Genomic DNA, 16,024 nt, shown 5'->3' on the forward strand with positions numbered 1-16,024 from the left:
AAACAAAACAAAACAAACAAAAAATAATCAAAACAGAAAAAGCAAAGGAGGAGCTCAATATGATGTTAGAAGCATAGATGCAACATTATAAATCAGAGAAACTCATGGTTGACATAACCACATAAACTGATACATGCAGATCTGCCCCCAAAAGAATTCTGAGTGTTGGGGACATGGATGTCTAAAATTTGTAACATCAGCCTCAAACACATGTTAAAAGGTAAGGTGAATTAATATAAAATGAAATTTATGATGAATATCTAAATCTCATAGGCTGGCTTTGCATTAATGTGTACCATAAACCAGTAAATTGAGGTATCCAGAGCAAAACAGCTGTGGATCATTACCCAACCTTTATGAATTTTGAGAGGGTGACTTCTAGTCTGGCCCTGTAGGCTTAATATGACCCCATCAGATACACACCTGGAGATATCACCATTGTGCTTAATTTGCAATGATTTGAATTTTCATGTTCTGACACTCTTCCCTAATTTGAGCCAAACTGCAAGGAATAGGAATAGCCACATTTGCTTCAAAAGGCCACAAGATACAAATAAAACACTAACATAAATCCATAAATTTATATAAGGGATTGATAAAAAAGGCTATCTTAGAAGCATATTCTGATCTTAATTATTTTCCATCATTTAGATTGTAAGAGCTTGTAAAATATGTGTATTCTTGCTCTGCTACCTAGAAAATAAAAACCTTTGAGATTTAATGGAAAAAACTGACCTACAATCTATTACCTGCTCCCTGTATGTTTCTACAGAAATATATTAATGGAAAAGAAGTTTTAACTTTAGACAGTAGAAATTATTATGCTTGATGAATACATGTTTCAAAACCAGGGTAAAATGACTGAGTTGCTTGGGTAACTGATACTTTTTTTCTGTGTTACTTAATTGCAAGGTCAATAGAAAGATAAAACAACAAAAAGTTGAACAAAAGTTCAAATGAACAAAAAGTTCACAGAAAAAACATGGAGGTAAAAGTGTGAAGAGTAAATATTCTTTTCTTTGAAGAAAAAATGGGTAGAAAAATATAAATTATAGGCAGAATTATTTCCTTAAGCACCTTCTGGCTGATTCTCCTAAATTACAACAAAATTTGCCATTTTGACAGAACTTATATTTTACAGCAGATATTTTGTGATAGCGAATTTTTTGCCTTCATGAGACTTCCTTAACTTCTCTGTTCTGTTTTTTTTCTTTCTGGGGAGAGGAATAGTCCAATGCTGAGCCTTTTCTAGTTTCTGTCTGCCAAGGATCAAGCGTTAGGAAATTAGAGTAACTACAATTCTGTTGACTGAACAGTTTTATTTACAGGCATGTGCTGGTTTGCTGTCCCACTTGATCAGTTTGTATTACTGTCTCCAGAAAAGAACCTCTAGTCTCTTTCTTTAGCATCCAAGGCAAAGCATACCTTGGTATAACTTAATTACTAAAGCAAACCACTCTGCATACTAAAGAAAATTCCAGCAGTTTTGCAGTCACGGGGCCATTGGCATCCCCAGCTGATCAGAGAAATTCATGACACCACTACAGAGGAGCTGAAGGTTTTGTCACAGAATTTCTGTAAGAAAAATGTCACATGCCAATTGTCATATGATTCAGCCTTAAGTAATTTCAACATTTAGGTGTCTCAAATTATTGTTTGAATTGCATATGTTAGTGAATGACAGTTTTTATAGTTTTGAAGGAGGAACGTATTTCCACTCTTGACAAGAGATGCTATACACCAATATTGTTTGGGGGTTTTGTCCTGAAAAATCAGAGGAAATTGTCATGGCATCATCACACATTGCTCAGTATCAAAACGTTGTATTGCATATTTGTCCTCAAATTCTCAATTGAGGAGACACAAAATTAAAAAGTGTAAAAAGTGCAACCCACCAAAGTTGCAATAAAACAGAAGCAATATTTTATAGGTCTGACTTTACAGACTTTTATTACATTTATTAAGTTTAACAACTAAGTTTTAGCTAAATGTTTATTGGTATTGTGAGAGTACATCTCATCTTTTGTCCACTACAAATGGTGTCTACATGAGGCTTTTAAGGTTTTAATTAGTCACAGCTGAAGATAGGTGAGATGAACCCTGCCTTCAATAACCTGCAAAACAGTTTTACTTTGAAAATGAGCAACTTACTGCTTTAGCAGTTACCTTAGCACAAAGTGAGAAAGTCACAATAATTTTTTTGTCAGTCTCTGAAATACTGTTAATAATTACATTGATTTGTCCAAAGCCTGTGCAATCTCATTCTCTTTACTAAGAATAGACCATGGCAATCAAGAGGATGGTTCTGTGGACCATGCCAGCAAGTTACTCCCAAAAATACAGACCTCTTTTCCCCACAGCAGAACACAAGTGAAAAGTGACTTCCCTCCCAAATATTCCTCAATAGCCCAAACATTCCTCAAATTCTGATTGCCTTGCTCCTGATTGGCAGCAGGTAAAAAAGACAAAAGGCTCAATAACCATTTTTAGGGAACCAATGCTGACCTAGGAGGCTCTGTTTCTATGCAGACACATTTCCTAATTTTCGTTAGCAACAGTTTAAATTCTAAATAAGAACCAAATTAATACTGGGACATGGAATCTCAAAAAAGGTAAAAATGCACACCAATATCCCTGCAGCAAAGACTTGGTAAATATTAGACTTTTTATGAAAGCAGCAAGTGAAGATGCTGGACGTGACTCCATATGAATTTGGCTGCCACCTCACATATTACCTGAGCAAGCCTCCCTGCTTATATCAGCTCCCAGTTTGTTTGAACAGGGTGGTGGGCAGGGACCAAATTAAGTAAAACTCAGCTAAACTCAGCTTGGCTGGGCTGGTTACACGTACTGGGCAGCTAATCCTTACACCTACAAAACTGCTGATACTATTCAACAGTGAAAAACTATTGGTTGCATTCAAAAATATCACTTGGATCATCTTGGATTATCAGAGACCTTCAGAAATTGTATTGGTAGAGCTCTCCCTTAGAATAAAGGGCAGAATTACATTATAAAACAGTTTAAATTCCAACTAATATTTACATTCATTAATAATGTCCAAAAAATACTGATTTTCAATTGTTTGGGGTTTTGACTCTATAGCCCAGTGATTTTTTTGTCTGCTTCTGGATGAAAATAATAATTTCCTAGTATAATATAAGCATCCATGCAAACTATGTCAAATGCAGATTTGATGTTGCAGAGCTTGTCATATAAATACAACTGTGAGGTATTTTTCTATGAATTAAATAGATGGAATAGGAATAGTAGTTGAATCAGTGTGGTTCAATGAACAAGAAAAAAAAAATTAAAAGTTCATCAAGCAGCTCTCTAGCTAACATCAAAATTTCACTTCTGCCTAACACCATGTCAAGCTTCCACACACCAGGGGCTCTGCAAGGAAATTCAAAACATAAAAATCATTATTTAATTTGTAACAGCAAAAACAAACAACACAAACCAGAAAATAAATCAGGAGAAACCCACCTTAGAGGGCAACTGAGGAGAAACAAAGGAGCCCTGGGCAGAAGAAAAGCTTCTATCTACCATACCTTGCTCTTCTATTGCCTGTAAATGTCTGCCACTAACACCTGCAGCTTCAATTCCCCAGCACAGCTGCTCTGGAAAAATTACACAGGTTTTACCCATGGAATTTCAGTAGGTATAAATCTAAACATAAATAATTTTAAAATAGGAGGAGAATGAAGAAGAATTATCTTTTGGATAAGGACTGAAAAAGAGATGAATGAAAAAGCTAAGCTAAAAATCATATAATTACATCTCTTTGTTAATTGCCCCAGTGTACTCCCCATCTCCATTTGCTATCCCTCACTACACTTGGATTTTTAGCACTTAAGCAGGTCATGCAAAAATTAAATTTGAAAATGTGAATATCACTTAAATATTCACGTGGCTGTTTCTACAACAGCCTTGGACCTCTAGAACAGGACGGTGCATGCAGGGGAGCTCTGGCAGCACACTGCAGCTGCACCAGCAGAGCTCCATGCAGTGACATCAGCAGCCAGGAAGCATATGGTGCTCCCAACTGGAAGAAAAAAAATCATCTGATGAGTCTCCTTGTCACCATCTCTAGGAAGTGAGGAAGGTGCTGGAGTAGGAGGAATGGCTGAGTCAAACACTGTGTCTCTGACTAGGGTGGGATGCAGCACCTGACAAGGCAATGTGTGCGTTACCTTTGATTCACAAACTTCTGTGACTTCTAAACCATATTTGCGGGAAAGTTCCAGTTTAACACTGCACCCACTGAAATCTACAGGCATTTGGGCTAATTGAACTTCACAAGCTGCAATCTTCTCAGTCCAGATAAAGGCACCAAGGCAAGGAGAGAAAGTAAATGTGTCTAAGGTCACCTGAGAAATTAGCACGGTATTTGGCTTGCAAAGCAGCAAAGCAGCAAAATTCAGCCTACAGGGACACATTTAAGTTTAAGAATATTTATGACCCATGGCCTTAAGTGGATTCTGAAATATTTGGCTGAAAAGGGATGGATTTGGACATGTTTTAAGCATCTATCTAAATATAGATTGAGATATTCTGACTACATCTTTCAATTCAATCAAAGGCAAGTATTTACAGAAGGATAGGTGAAGTTTTTCTTAATGATTTTTCGTTAATTTTTTTTAAAATATATTTTATTGTTTCTTATTTCTGTAAATATTTATTTCAGTTTACTCACATTCATTTCATAGACACTATTTTTCCTTATCTTCAAATAATCAGTATCAAGGGCTTCTTAATGCACTAAACATGGTATGGTTTGAAAATTTTTTTAAAGGAAAGAAGTGTAGACCTTCAAGATTTTTGAAAAATCTAGAGCTTCTCCTTTCATAGAATTTTGTGTTATCCAACTTTAGGAAAAATCATCATTACAGAGCAAAATTTTACTTAAGAAAATATGAAGATTCAGGTGAGTTCATTGGTCCATAGGAACATGAGCTGTCATTAAGTATATCAAGCTGCAAGTCATCATTCTGAGTCCTAAACAAATCTTTTCTTTTATCTGCAGAGCAGGAAGTACAGTAAGCCACAAAATTATTTACCTATTTTTGAAGTATAACTGATTGACACACCATGATGCTAGGAGTCCACTCACTGCTCTCTGTGGGGAGAGATGCCTTGTTTTTTAAGGACAGCTGATGTTGTACCATGAAAGCTCCAGAAGACTGCAGATCTCTAGCCAAGACTTCCCCTCAGCAGCAGCAGTGGGAGTGCAGGAGATAACCCCATATGCTGCTGGTATTCCTCTGCAGATAAATCCAGCTGTTGGAGGAAAAGCCTCCTGACAAAGATCTCATCAATGATCACCACTGGATTTACAAGTCTTCTGTAATCCCCAAAAGCTCCCAGCTGTGACCTTTGTTCTTTTTGGTGGTTTTTATAAATTCCACAATGGGTTTTTTTTAGAAAATAGATTAATATCCCATTCTTCCTTTCTGAAATCAAACAAGAAATCCTGTTATTGTTTAGGAAAAAATCCTCAATTTTTGGCTTTACAGATTAAACTTTATGGTGATGTTTGGCAACAGCATGGCAAGGCATAATTAATTGTTGCCTCTGAGGATTAGAAAATCTGAGAAATTTATCAGTAACTGGGTTTTCTGTTTGAAATAGTGTACTTAAAGACTTTAAAACTCAAGAGACAATCATCATCTCTAAGTTTCTGGACATCAGCTATTTTATCTCGTTATTCCATTTTTAATAGATAATGGGTTCAAAGAAGTGCTACTTCCAGTTTTCAACACAGTTCTAGAAAGAACAGTCATATGTCTTTAACAGACATTGTAAGTGAGACTGACTTTGAAAATAGTGCAACTTGTTTCATGAAGATTTCAGTTGCATGTCCCTGAAAGTTTCTACTCTTTTTTCTCTATCTCCTAATTTTTTTAAGATGAAAGAGATGATGAATAGAACCTTATTTTAAAATAAAAGAGGCATAAAGAGACTTATTTTTTTTAATATATCATCACTTGCCTTTTACCAAAACAAAACAAAAATCCACCACTAAGTGACAAGTATATGTCCCGTTTTCTCTACTGTGGCTGTAAATTAAAGGGGGAAAAAAAGTTAAGCCACTGAACTTTGGTATGTATACTACAGGGTTAACAACTGTGCTTTGATATATTACTGAAACACATTAAAATAGAAATCAAATTGGAGTCATATATTTTACAAAATATTTCCATTCAATCACACTAGCAGGACTTGTAAATAACAGAGCTCAAAGCTTTGGAGCAGATGGTCTTTCTGTTCTAATTCTTCATCTGATCTGCTGTATGCCAGTAAATCTCTGAGTTTCATTTGCTTTATTCAAATCCCTTGGCTATTCAGGACACATTGTGTCAAAGCATTCTGCTGTGGAATTTCAGTTGTTTTATATATTCCTAAACTAAAATAAAACACATGTATATTTTTCCTACTCAAATTAAAATACGATAGAAAGCTAAAGACTGAAAAAATTATTCTTTCCAGGTGACCTATTTAAATACTATATATATGTATATGTATATATATGAAAGGAATAGGCAAGACTTCAAAAAGTGCTTACTAGAAACTTAGAAGTAAAAATAGTTCTAACTACACTGAAAATCTTTTGCTATGTCAATTTTAATCCATCATTTAATAAATATATTTTACCACATTAGGATTCAATTGGTTTAACTTCACTGCTACTAATCACTTACACTAACATTAGGGTTCAAAGCATTGCACAGAGCTGTGCCAGGCTTGCTTTGGCTGACTGTTTATATTTAATAATATTGTTTTTAAAAGATATAGTTCTACATTCCCATGTAACATGAAAGACAAACTCTTTTTGAAAACTTTATGGAGTCATAAAGATGGCTGGAAAAAAACATCTGCCTGACATCTTCCTTTTCCAGATGTGACTGTAAAACTGCAGATATGCACATCACCTAATACTGAGTTACCTGGAGACCTATGTTCAAAGGCATCTTTCCTTTCTCATTTGAACAATTTGTTCAAGGATGAAATCATATGACCCTAAGGCTCACTGGTACTATGCACATTCCTATATATAGCTTGAGATTTTCAAAGATATTCTCTTAAGTTAAGTGCCTGAAATCCACAGATGGACTTGTTTGATAAGTGTATTACCCTTATTTATGTTTGGATTAGGTCAGTGGAATTCAGATGGAAAAGGGAAAAAGTAAGAATTGCAAGACACTTAGCTTTTTTCCTTCAAAAGAGCATTTTTTGCTGGTAATGACAATTTGTATTTTATTTTTTTAAGCAGTTGTTTTGATAACACAATCCATCATAAACCAGCCTATTTGTTTGATTACATCCGAATATTTTTAGCATTTACTATGGAATGACATGATAAGTGCAATAACAGCTTTTGAAAGGAAAAGATAAAATCTGGGTTACATGTGAGCACTGACGGACAGGAATCTCAGCCATGTCCTACTTTCTGAGCAGATGCGAATTAGAGAAAGAATGAGCAACTTCCAATTTTAGGTCAATATTTTCACTCAGTGAGAACTCAGGAAAACATATAATCCTTTGGCACACACCAATTGTGTCCATGGAGGCAAAAAGGCAAAGAATATCATGTGTAACCCTTGAAATTTTAGTAAACTAAAACCAGTTGCCATTGTTTCTATACTAATTAAATAAGTCAAGAAAACTATAGGATGCAGGGCTATGTCTCATGGGCTCTGGAACTGCTTCAGCTTTTCAGTTGCTCCAGATTTTAGGGTTACATTAGTGTACTCAGAGGTACATGAATCCCTGTCCATTCAATCACCTGCTTTTCAGCCTATCTTTCTGTCCAGCTACCTATCACAGACACACACAAAGAGTAAACTTACAACCTCTTTATTCATGAGTTATGAAGGAAAAAATTAAATACGCTGAAATGAAAATGAAAAGCTATGTTGACAATTGAATAATTATTTATTTTTGTAAACATATTTTATTAATCTAGAAAAAGTAGTTTAAGGTCATTGTAATGACTTAATTAATGCCTTATTGACAGGAATCTCAGTGGTTTTACAGCCACAAAATGTCCATGTACTTTAATAAAAATCCATTGTGGTGTTTTTGTAAACTCAGGTGAGGATCTCAGTTTACTTGTTGCTCAAGCAAAGTTCTCTTGTGCATTAGTACAATAACAAAAACATGGTAAATTGTGTTAGCTAAAGGCAAATGAAGGTGCAAACATTGCATATTTGAAAAAAATCCCTCTAACCACATAGACTGTGTCTATGCAATAGTGCTTTGAAAAGTCACTCCTTATAATTTCCTTGGGAAGTGGGTAGGTTTTTCTGTTCCCTACTTTTCTGTACACTGCTAACAGCCTTGAGTCAAAATGAGATAAGCTGTATTGGAAATGCCAAGAAACTAAGCAAAAAGTCCATTGTAAGCCTTTAAAATAACCTGTGGCTATTCAGTGCTGATCGTAATGACTGGGTAACTTGGTGCACTAGAGGACTTTGATAAACAAAATTTCAATTTTCCTTGTGCTTAGGAAAATCATTGCAGTGTTTAGACTGTTATATCAGGCACTTATCCAAAATGACTGCCACCTTGGAAGTTATTGCCAGCTTCAGCTATGAATGTCATTGGTTTCTTGGGTCAAATGCAAACCTTCTTGTGCTGTTACACAGACAAACAGATCATGCATTTCATGAGGATGCAAAGAATGTGCAATATTTAATTTAAAAATCTGGATAAAGCTTGCAAAAGATAGCTTAACTGTAATATAAGATAGCAATTCAGGTTATCTCTGACAAGATACATGGATTTCGATCTCCCTTGGAGCAGCATCATAGGAGGGAAGAGAAACTGAATCAGTGATGGCGTTGGGTGGAGAAGAGGGAAAGCAGATGGTATTTCAAATCCAGTAGGTGCATATGATATAAGGAATTTTTTTTTCATCCCAGAGATGCTGGTTGTGCATTATAAGGAAGAGATGCTTTGAAGAAGGACTTCATTTTATCTTTACATTAACCAGAGAAAGGACAGGTGACCATGCTGTGCTGGTGGCAGCAGTGTCTGGTGTGTTTGCAGAGGGCTTGGAGCTGGTGAAAGGCGCCTCGAGCTAAAGGCACGATAACCTGTGCCGGGCAGGTGAGCGCTGCCTGCGTTCCCCGCACACCGACACCTCTCCGGACCTGATGCATCCAACTTTCTCCTGCTTTCTCCGCAGAAGTGCAGCCGTCCGCCGCGCTCGCCCGGCTCGCTCCTGTCTGAGGGGGGGAGGTCTGGATAGGGGTTAAAGTGACGTTCTTGTGGGGCAGGACTGTGCCCCTGGGTGACGGCGGGTGGGGCAGGGCAGGGCAGGGCAGGGCAGGGCCACCGCCCGTGCCCGCGGGGCGGCTGAAGCCCCCCCCATCCCCGCCGCGGTACCGAGCCGGGCGCTCCCCGGGCTCTGCCGGGGCCGGGAATGTCCCGGCTTCGGTGTCCGGGGGACCCCGAGGGATAGCGGGACAGTGGGCAGGCAGCCCTCAGCTGAGCCCCGGGACCGTGCCGGGCAAAAGTGGCACCTGCCCGGCGTGTGGAAGTGGGGGAGAGCCGCCTGCTCCTGGAACAGATTTCCTACGGGTCTCGCCCAAAATGCGTGTTACCTGCGTTTAATTAGCATTGCACAGCATCTCTGTCCCCGTCTGGTTGCAGCCGTGCTCTGCCGCCAGGTCCCTATAGGTACACACGGTCTATAGGCACACGCGCGTAGGGCTGCATCCTCTACACCTCTGGCCAGCCTTCATTCATATTTATGCTGAGACTAAATTCTCGATCAAAGGTTGAACACGAACGCAGATCGGTTATATTTTTAATGTGCGACCCTTAAAATAGACTGTTTTGTAAACTGCAAGTGTCTAAAGATGCTCAGCGCAGCCTCCCCCGGCCGCGCAGCCTCCCCCCCAGTAATAATAATGCTGCAGATTGTAGAAGGATTTGAGTCTGCAGCCAGAGAGAAAGGGATTAGGGCGAGAGCACTGGAAGTTAAATTGTGCTGCATATAAAAAATGGGCGGATTGGTCTCTAGATGAGAGCTTGGTACCACCTTCCTTTCTAAAATAAAATCTCTCTGGCATGAAGTCACAGCCTATTTCACATCCGGTTTACCCTGGGACGTATTACTACTGTCTTGGTAAAGAGAAAGCTTTTGTTGTATAGCGGCGGTCGGAATATTGGGAAGAGAAATTTGGGTGCCCGGAGGAGCGGAGCAGCGGCGGCGATGGCCGAGGCGGAGTGAGCGGCGGAGCCGGAGCCGCGCAGCCTCCGCGCCGGCGGGCGGACACCCGGCAGGGCAGCGCCGGGCAGCGGCGCCGCGGACCCGCGCCCCAGGGCTCGGTAAGGGCGGCTCGCACCCCCGGCCGCGCACGCGGGCACACACGGACACACACGGACAGACACACGGACAGACACACGGACAGACACACGGACACACACGGACGCACGCCCGCACCCCTCCGGGCGCTCCCGGCTGCGGGCACCGCGTCCAGGCGCGCGGGCGGCTCCTCTCTCCTCTCCTCTCCTCTCTTTCCGCAGGTACCGCCGGATCGGGGTGATTTTTTTTTTTTTCCCCTCTATCCCTCCAGCTTGAAAATCCGCAGCGATCGATGGGCATTGTCAATGATGTTATTTATTTATTTTTTATTGCGGACCGATTTCCGCCGTTCTCTCGCAGATGAGTGTTGTTTGGGTTCGGGTTTTTCCCTCCCGCGGGCGCGGTGGGAGGGGTGGCTGCTCCGGCAGGGGGATGCAAAGTTGAAATGCCGGGAGGAAAACAAGTCTTGATTTGAGCCTCAGAGAGGAGCAGATCTCTCACCGTGAGTCAAAATGCATCAAAATGCCCCCTTTTTGCCCCCGATTTTGTTTTTAATTCCACCCCCCCCTTTTTTTTTTTTTTTTTTTTTTTTTTTAGTGGGCGCTGCTGAAACGCTCCCAGAAGCGTGGCTCTTGCTCCCATTTTGAATGGGAGAACCGGCGCTGGTTTCTCAGGCGGTGCGGGTGGGGGAGGCCGGGGTCTGCTGGGCTTTAACGCTGATTCAGTCTTTATTAATATTTGCTTTTTCCAGCTGCAAGAAACTTTCCTTCTTCGGGATTTATTGTGCCTGGATGGGTTTATGGGTTTATCGATGCAGGGGGTGGTGTTGGGAGAAGGGGGGCGAGCGTGGAGCTCAACAGATCAAAATAGTTCAGAATAATTCACTTTCTGTTCTTCATCCCGAGGAGCCTTTTGCAAAGGCAGAAGTTGGCAGGACCGGGAGAAGGTGATTTTTGAAGCCACAGATGTTGTCTTTCCCTTTCTAAAGGGGCTGATTACAGGGCAAGTTAAGATGCAGTCTTGTCCCTGAAGATCTTTATCCACACTTTCCTGCCACATCCAGCTCCTTCCTGTCCAGTTAGATTAGCTCAGCCCCACTCAATGAATATCTGCTGATCATTTGGCTATAAACACATTAATTATATCTCATTGCTTACATACCGCTTTGTAGTGGTATTTTATTGATTTAAATTGTGACTGAGCGTGTGCAGTGAATTGGGGGAGCTTTATTTATAGCTACAACATTTCTATGTACAGTGCTTCATTTTCTCGGGCACCTAAAAACTCCTCCAATTCACTGTTGGGGGAAAACACAGGATTCATATTTGTTAACCTTATTTATGTAATGAATCCTAAAAATCGACTGTATTCTGGGACACATTGAATTGATATGTAAAGGGACCTGCAACATCTCCTGGACAATTAGTTGAATCTGCAACAGATTCCACAAATATCAGCTAACTTTTTATTTTATGGTTTATTAGAAAGCAGAAAAAACTTTTTGAGTTGTGTTACTTTTTACTCAAAGGTAAATTGAGAGTAAAGGAATGAAGTCTGGAGAGAGTACAGGAGATGTTTGGAGAGGAGAAGGCTGCTAATGCAAAAGCATTTCCTAGCAGCATTCAGAGACTGGTAGAGATTTAGGAGATAGTGTGGAGGCTGTCAGCACACCATTTCATTACGAATTGTGCCCTTTAGCCCTAAAGTGTGCTTATGTAGCAGCAGATCATAGAGTTAGAATTTGCTCATTTTAGTCCTTTTCTGATGCTGTATTTCAGGGGAGGGGAGGATAGTTGTATCTCCAGAAGAAAGTTGCTTCCATCACATCAAAGCAAAGCAGTGGTTCTGAGAAAAGCACCACTCTCCTCAGTCACACTACCACACACTGACACCTTCCCAGAGGTTTGGAAGGGCTCAGGCTGGTTCAAGTCAAACAAAAAAGCAATTACACTTGTTTATCTGGAAATGCAATGGAGGTGCCTTGACACATTTTCAGCATAGGGAAACTGAGTAAGAATTGCCACAGAGTTTGGGGACAGCAGCTTTTACTTGTAATTGTTTTTGCTAAAGTTCAAGAGTAATGCATAAAGAACACACCCTTACCACAAAAGAAACCTCATCCTCGGTCTGTGGGTCTAAAGATAAAAGGTTACCAGAAGAACAGCCAAGGCCATGCACCCTGATTTGGAATGGCATCAGCTCTACTCTTGTGAGGTCATTGCATGACATCAAATTATTCTGCAGAAGTTTCCAATGTCAGATTTCTTTTTTCCCCTAATACCTGTTTTAATGTGGGGGATGTTAATGGTTATTTTCCTTCTAGTTCCAGAGTCCACCATGAAGAGATTTCTGGTGCTTTGTGACTGCCTCTGGGCCTGGAGCCTCCTCTTGAATGCACTGACTGAAAGAAGGTGGGGAGATATTTTTTATTGCACCAACATATTTTTGGAACCTTTAATTTAATGGAGCAGCATAAGACAAATACTGCATGGGCTGCACTACCACTAAGTGTATTGGGGGCAGTTAATCCCTGCTCAAGTCCCAGCTAAATCTAAGTGAAGTTTTAAAGAAAACTACTATTTGTTTGCATGAAACTTTTTTGTTCAATATGATGAAGAAAATAAGCAAAAAAAAAAGCTCCCTGAAATAAATTGAAACTAATCTACTCTTAAACACCTATACAATTTTTTTCTATTCTTATATAATGACTACTCAGAAATATAAGTTTCTTCAGAGAGGAAAAAAGTACAATGAAGGATTGTTTTTAATCTAATTTAAGTGCTTTTAGTAACTTTATTGTGCCTGCAAGCAGAGGCATAATTTAACTTTCTTGGGCAGGACCATGTGCTAACTCAGTAGTTGTATTGAAAATCAGGGAGACTGCTTGCATGAAGAAGAATTTGTAAGCTCAAAGCCCATGATAGTTATGTTTGAAAGACCATTCAGCACTGAGTATTTATGGAATATTTGTTGAAATCATAATCTAAAAATAAAGTTAGTATTAAGAACAATTTGTAATCATACAACACCTCGTCAAACAACTAGCAGCTTAACTAAAGACTATGAGCAGTTTGGAGCATGCTTGAAGTACTGTCTGCAATTCAAAATTCAGTGAAGACATTTAAGAAGACTCTCAGATATGCTTTTGCATTACAAGAAACATTAATGTGCTTGTCAATGATGTTACCTAATGACCAAAAAGCAGTAGAATATTTTTATTGTCAGTAGTGATCCCTAAAAGATCTATTTGTGCCTTGATCTCCACGGTATCTTCTTATGCATTCACAGTTCTAGAGGAACTTATTTTCTGACTGCCTTGAAGATTTAAATTCATGTGGAGTGGTAATGGGCAAAGGTTCATCTGCACAAGCACTTCCTTTAAAAAAAAATTGAAATAAGAGTGGATGATTCATGTAACAGCTGCTGTATCAAATAACATTTTGGAAAAAAAACACTTCTTTTTATAATATATTAAAACAAGATTTGAAGTATTCCTATTTGTCTGACCTAGCTAGAGAATTTTGTGAAAACATACTTATTGTATAGATATTTGCACATATATCTATGCACATAGATTTATTGTAGCTGTAATGGGTGCATGTGCATTCCTGATGTGAGAATTAAAATGCATTGGACCAGAGTTTAAAAATCCGATGGTGTGTCAGGAATATAATGACCTGTAGATGGAGTCCGTGCACAGTTTTTTATGAGATTGGGGTTTAATGTGAAAACACAATTGCATGCAGTAATTTTTTTCTCAAAATATACACACCTTACACTAAGTAGATCTGGGTTTAAAGACATTTTTTTGTTGTTAGTTGCCTTGCTTTCCCTCTGGAATATTGATAATGCTTTATGATTAAAAACAACTGATAAAGAAAATACAGAAAGACAGTCTTCCTATGTCACTCTTGTTATCAAAAAAAAGCCCAGCAATAGGGCTATTTTCATATGTGTGTTTTGAATTAAAAGTCACAATCCCTCTGGACTTACAGTCTACTCCATACGTGCACAAATGTTCAGAATCTTCCTGTTGTGACCATATGTCAGTTAAACCCAGCCCTCACAGTGCTTTTTACCTTTGCTAAAATGGTGGGAAGAGCAGGTGAGGGCACTGACAAATGTGATTTCCAGCATGGGAGCAGGGCACGGTATCCAACTGCACTAACTCCAGCCCATCTTCCTGATGCCTCCTCACAAACATATTCATTTACTTACCATTAACATTTCTGAAGTGTTTTCGTATCCTTTTTCTACCTTAATACTCATGACCTTCTGCTATCCTTGAGATATGTATGAAGAGCAGCTTTTTTTCTGACAATAAGTGTTAATATAAAATTTAATCCACTGAAGGTCCTGTGTTAAAATTCTGGGGAAGGTGTATGAGGAAATATCCTTTAAAAGATAAAATGCTTGCTAGTGACAGCAGGAGAACTTGTTACTTGGTAACATAGAGAAAGCATAAAAATATTGTCTGTGACTTAAAATTCAATTGTAGGCATGATCAATAAATATAAATCAATCTATTTTTTTCTTAAATGAAGTTGTATGATATGGCTAGAGGAATATTTTTTAAAAACTGTTAGGTATTTTGCCTTTTCATTAGAAATAATGATTAATATGCATTAAAACATCACACCCTGTAGAAATAAACTAAAAATTCTTAAAAGTTCCGTGGATGTCAGTCCTGAAACTGATTTAAATTTGCAGTGTTAATTACTCAAACCTGTGCTGCAAAATAAACTTGGAAGCATTTCCAGAGTACCTATGTACAGGGTATCCTTCCTCCTTCTCTCTGTATTTGATCCAAGTGGAATGTAAGCATGGAATACACAAAGGGTGTCTGACTGATGCAGCTCACAGAAAAAATATTTCATAGGTATTTTAACAGAACCTGATCATTTTGTGTGACATCATATTCCTCCTGAGAGGGTCTTTAGTGGTTAGAGCAGGAAAGACTGGCAGGGCACCAAGAACCATGTACCCCAGACACAAACCAGGCTGGCCAGTGGAAGAATCACTTCTGTCCCTAGACCTGATCCTAAGGAAAGTTTTTGGTGCTGTACTGTTTCTCCAGTTCAGTAGCAATGTGGGCAATAAAATTATGTTTTGAAAAGCAGCACTTGTGCTTTTATCCCTGATGACTCCACGTGTTTATAATGGAAGTCTTCCCAGCAATGAATGAAAAACCACTACGGGGTTAGGATTTAAGACAAGTGTAATCTATGATTAAAGGAATCATCTGTGACAGGGTATTAGGTAAAGGTCTCAGATTTAAGAGAAAGGTTGATTCTAGTGTCATCTACAGCAGACAAAAACCATTAAGCCTAAGGATTTTATTCTGATTTGTATTGATGGAATATTGTGGTAGCTGAGTTCAAAGAGCTTTAATTTTATCCTTCTTCAAGTAAAATTTCAGGACTTTTGACTGAGTTAGAGATATACATAGTGATCTGTAAGGGAAACTTTATATACACAAGAGATTTTCATATCAACAGATAGTTTTGTTATGCACTTGAAAGGCAAAGATGGAGATACTCCTCCAAATCTAACTGCTACAGGAAAATGAGAAATAAAAGCAAAATTACATATAGATCTATGAAAATGTACACACACTCAATCTACTTCTGTATTTAAAAAGAAGATATCTCTATTTTTGTCAGTACTTGTCAGTGTTCTAAATTACTGTATCTTTCTTTGTATGCA

The 16,024-nt window shown here is 38.9% G+C and overlaps 1 protein-coding gene across 3 annotated transcripts in view; it reads left to right on the forward strand.

Annotated features, from left to right (window-relative positions):
- Positions 1 to 9,974: 9,974 nt before the first annotated feature.
- Positions 9,975 to 16,024, forward strand: part of GABRA1 (gamma-aminobutyric acid type A receptor subunit alpha1) — a 43,434-nt gene continuing 37,384 nt past the window's right edge. The window contains exons 1-2 of one of the 3 annotated variants that reach the window (XM_005523474.2): positions 9,975 to 10,138; positions 12,642 to 12,729. In XM_005523474.2, the coding sequence (XP_005523531.2) occupies positions 10,081 to 10,138; positions 12,642 to 12,729 (146 nt within the window). In that variant the 5' untranslated portion in view covers positions 9,975 to 10,080. Of the gene's footprint in view, positions 10,139 to 10,219; positions 10,342 to 10,687; positions 10,821 to 12,641; positions 12,730 to 16,024 lie in introns of those variants that run through there. The other 2 variants (XM_088063599.1, XM_088063600.1) reach the window with 2 other exon arrangements.

The sequence above is a fragment of the Pseudopodoces humilis genome, chromosome 17, assembly GCF_049639895.1.
Source record: "Pseudopodoces humilis isolate 2021_Gansu_Grassland_sample_001 chromosome 17, ASM4963989v1, whole genome shotgun sequence".
Taxonomy (NCBI): Eukaryota; Metazoa; Chordata; class Aves; order Passeriformes; family Paridae; genus Pseudopodoces; species Pseudopodoces humilis.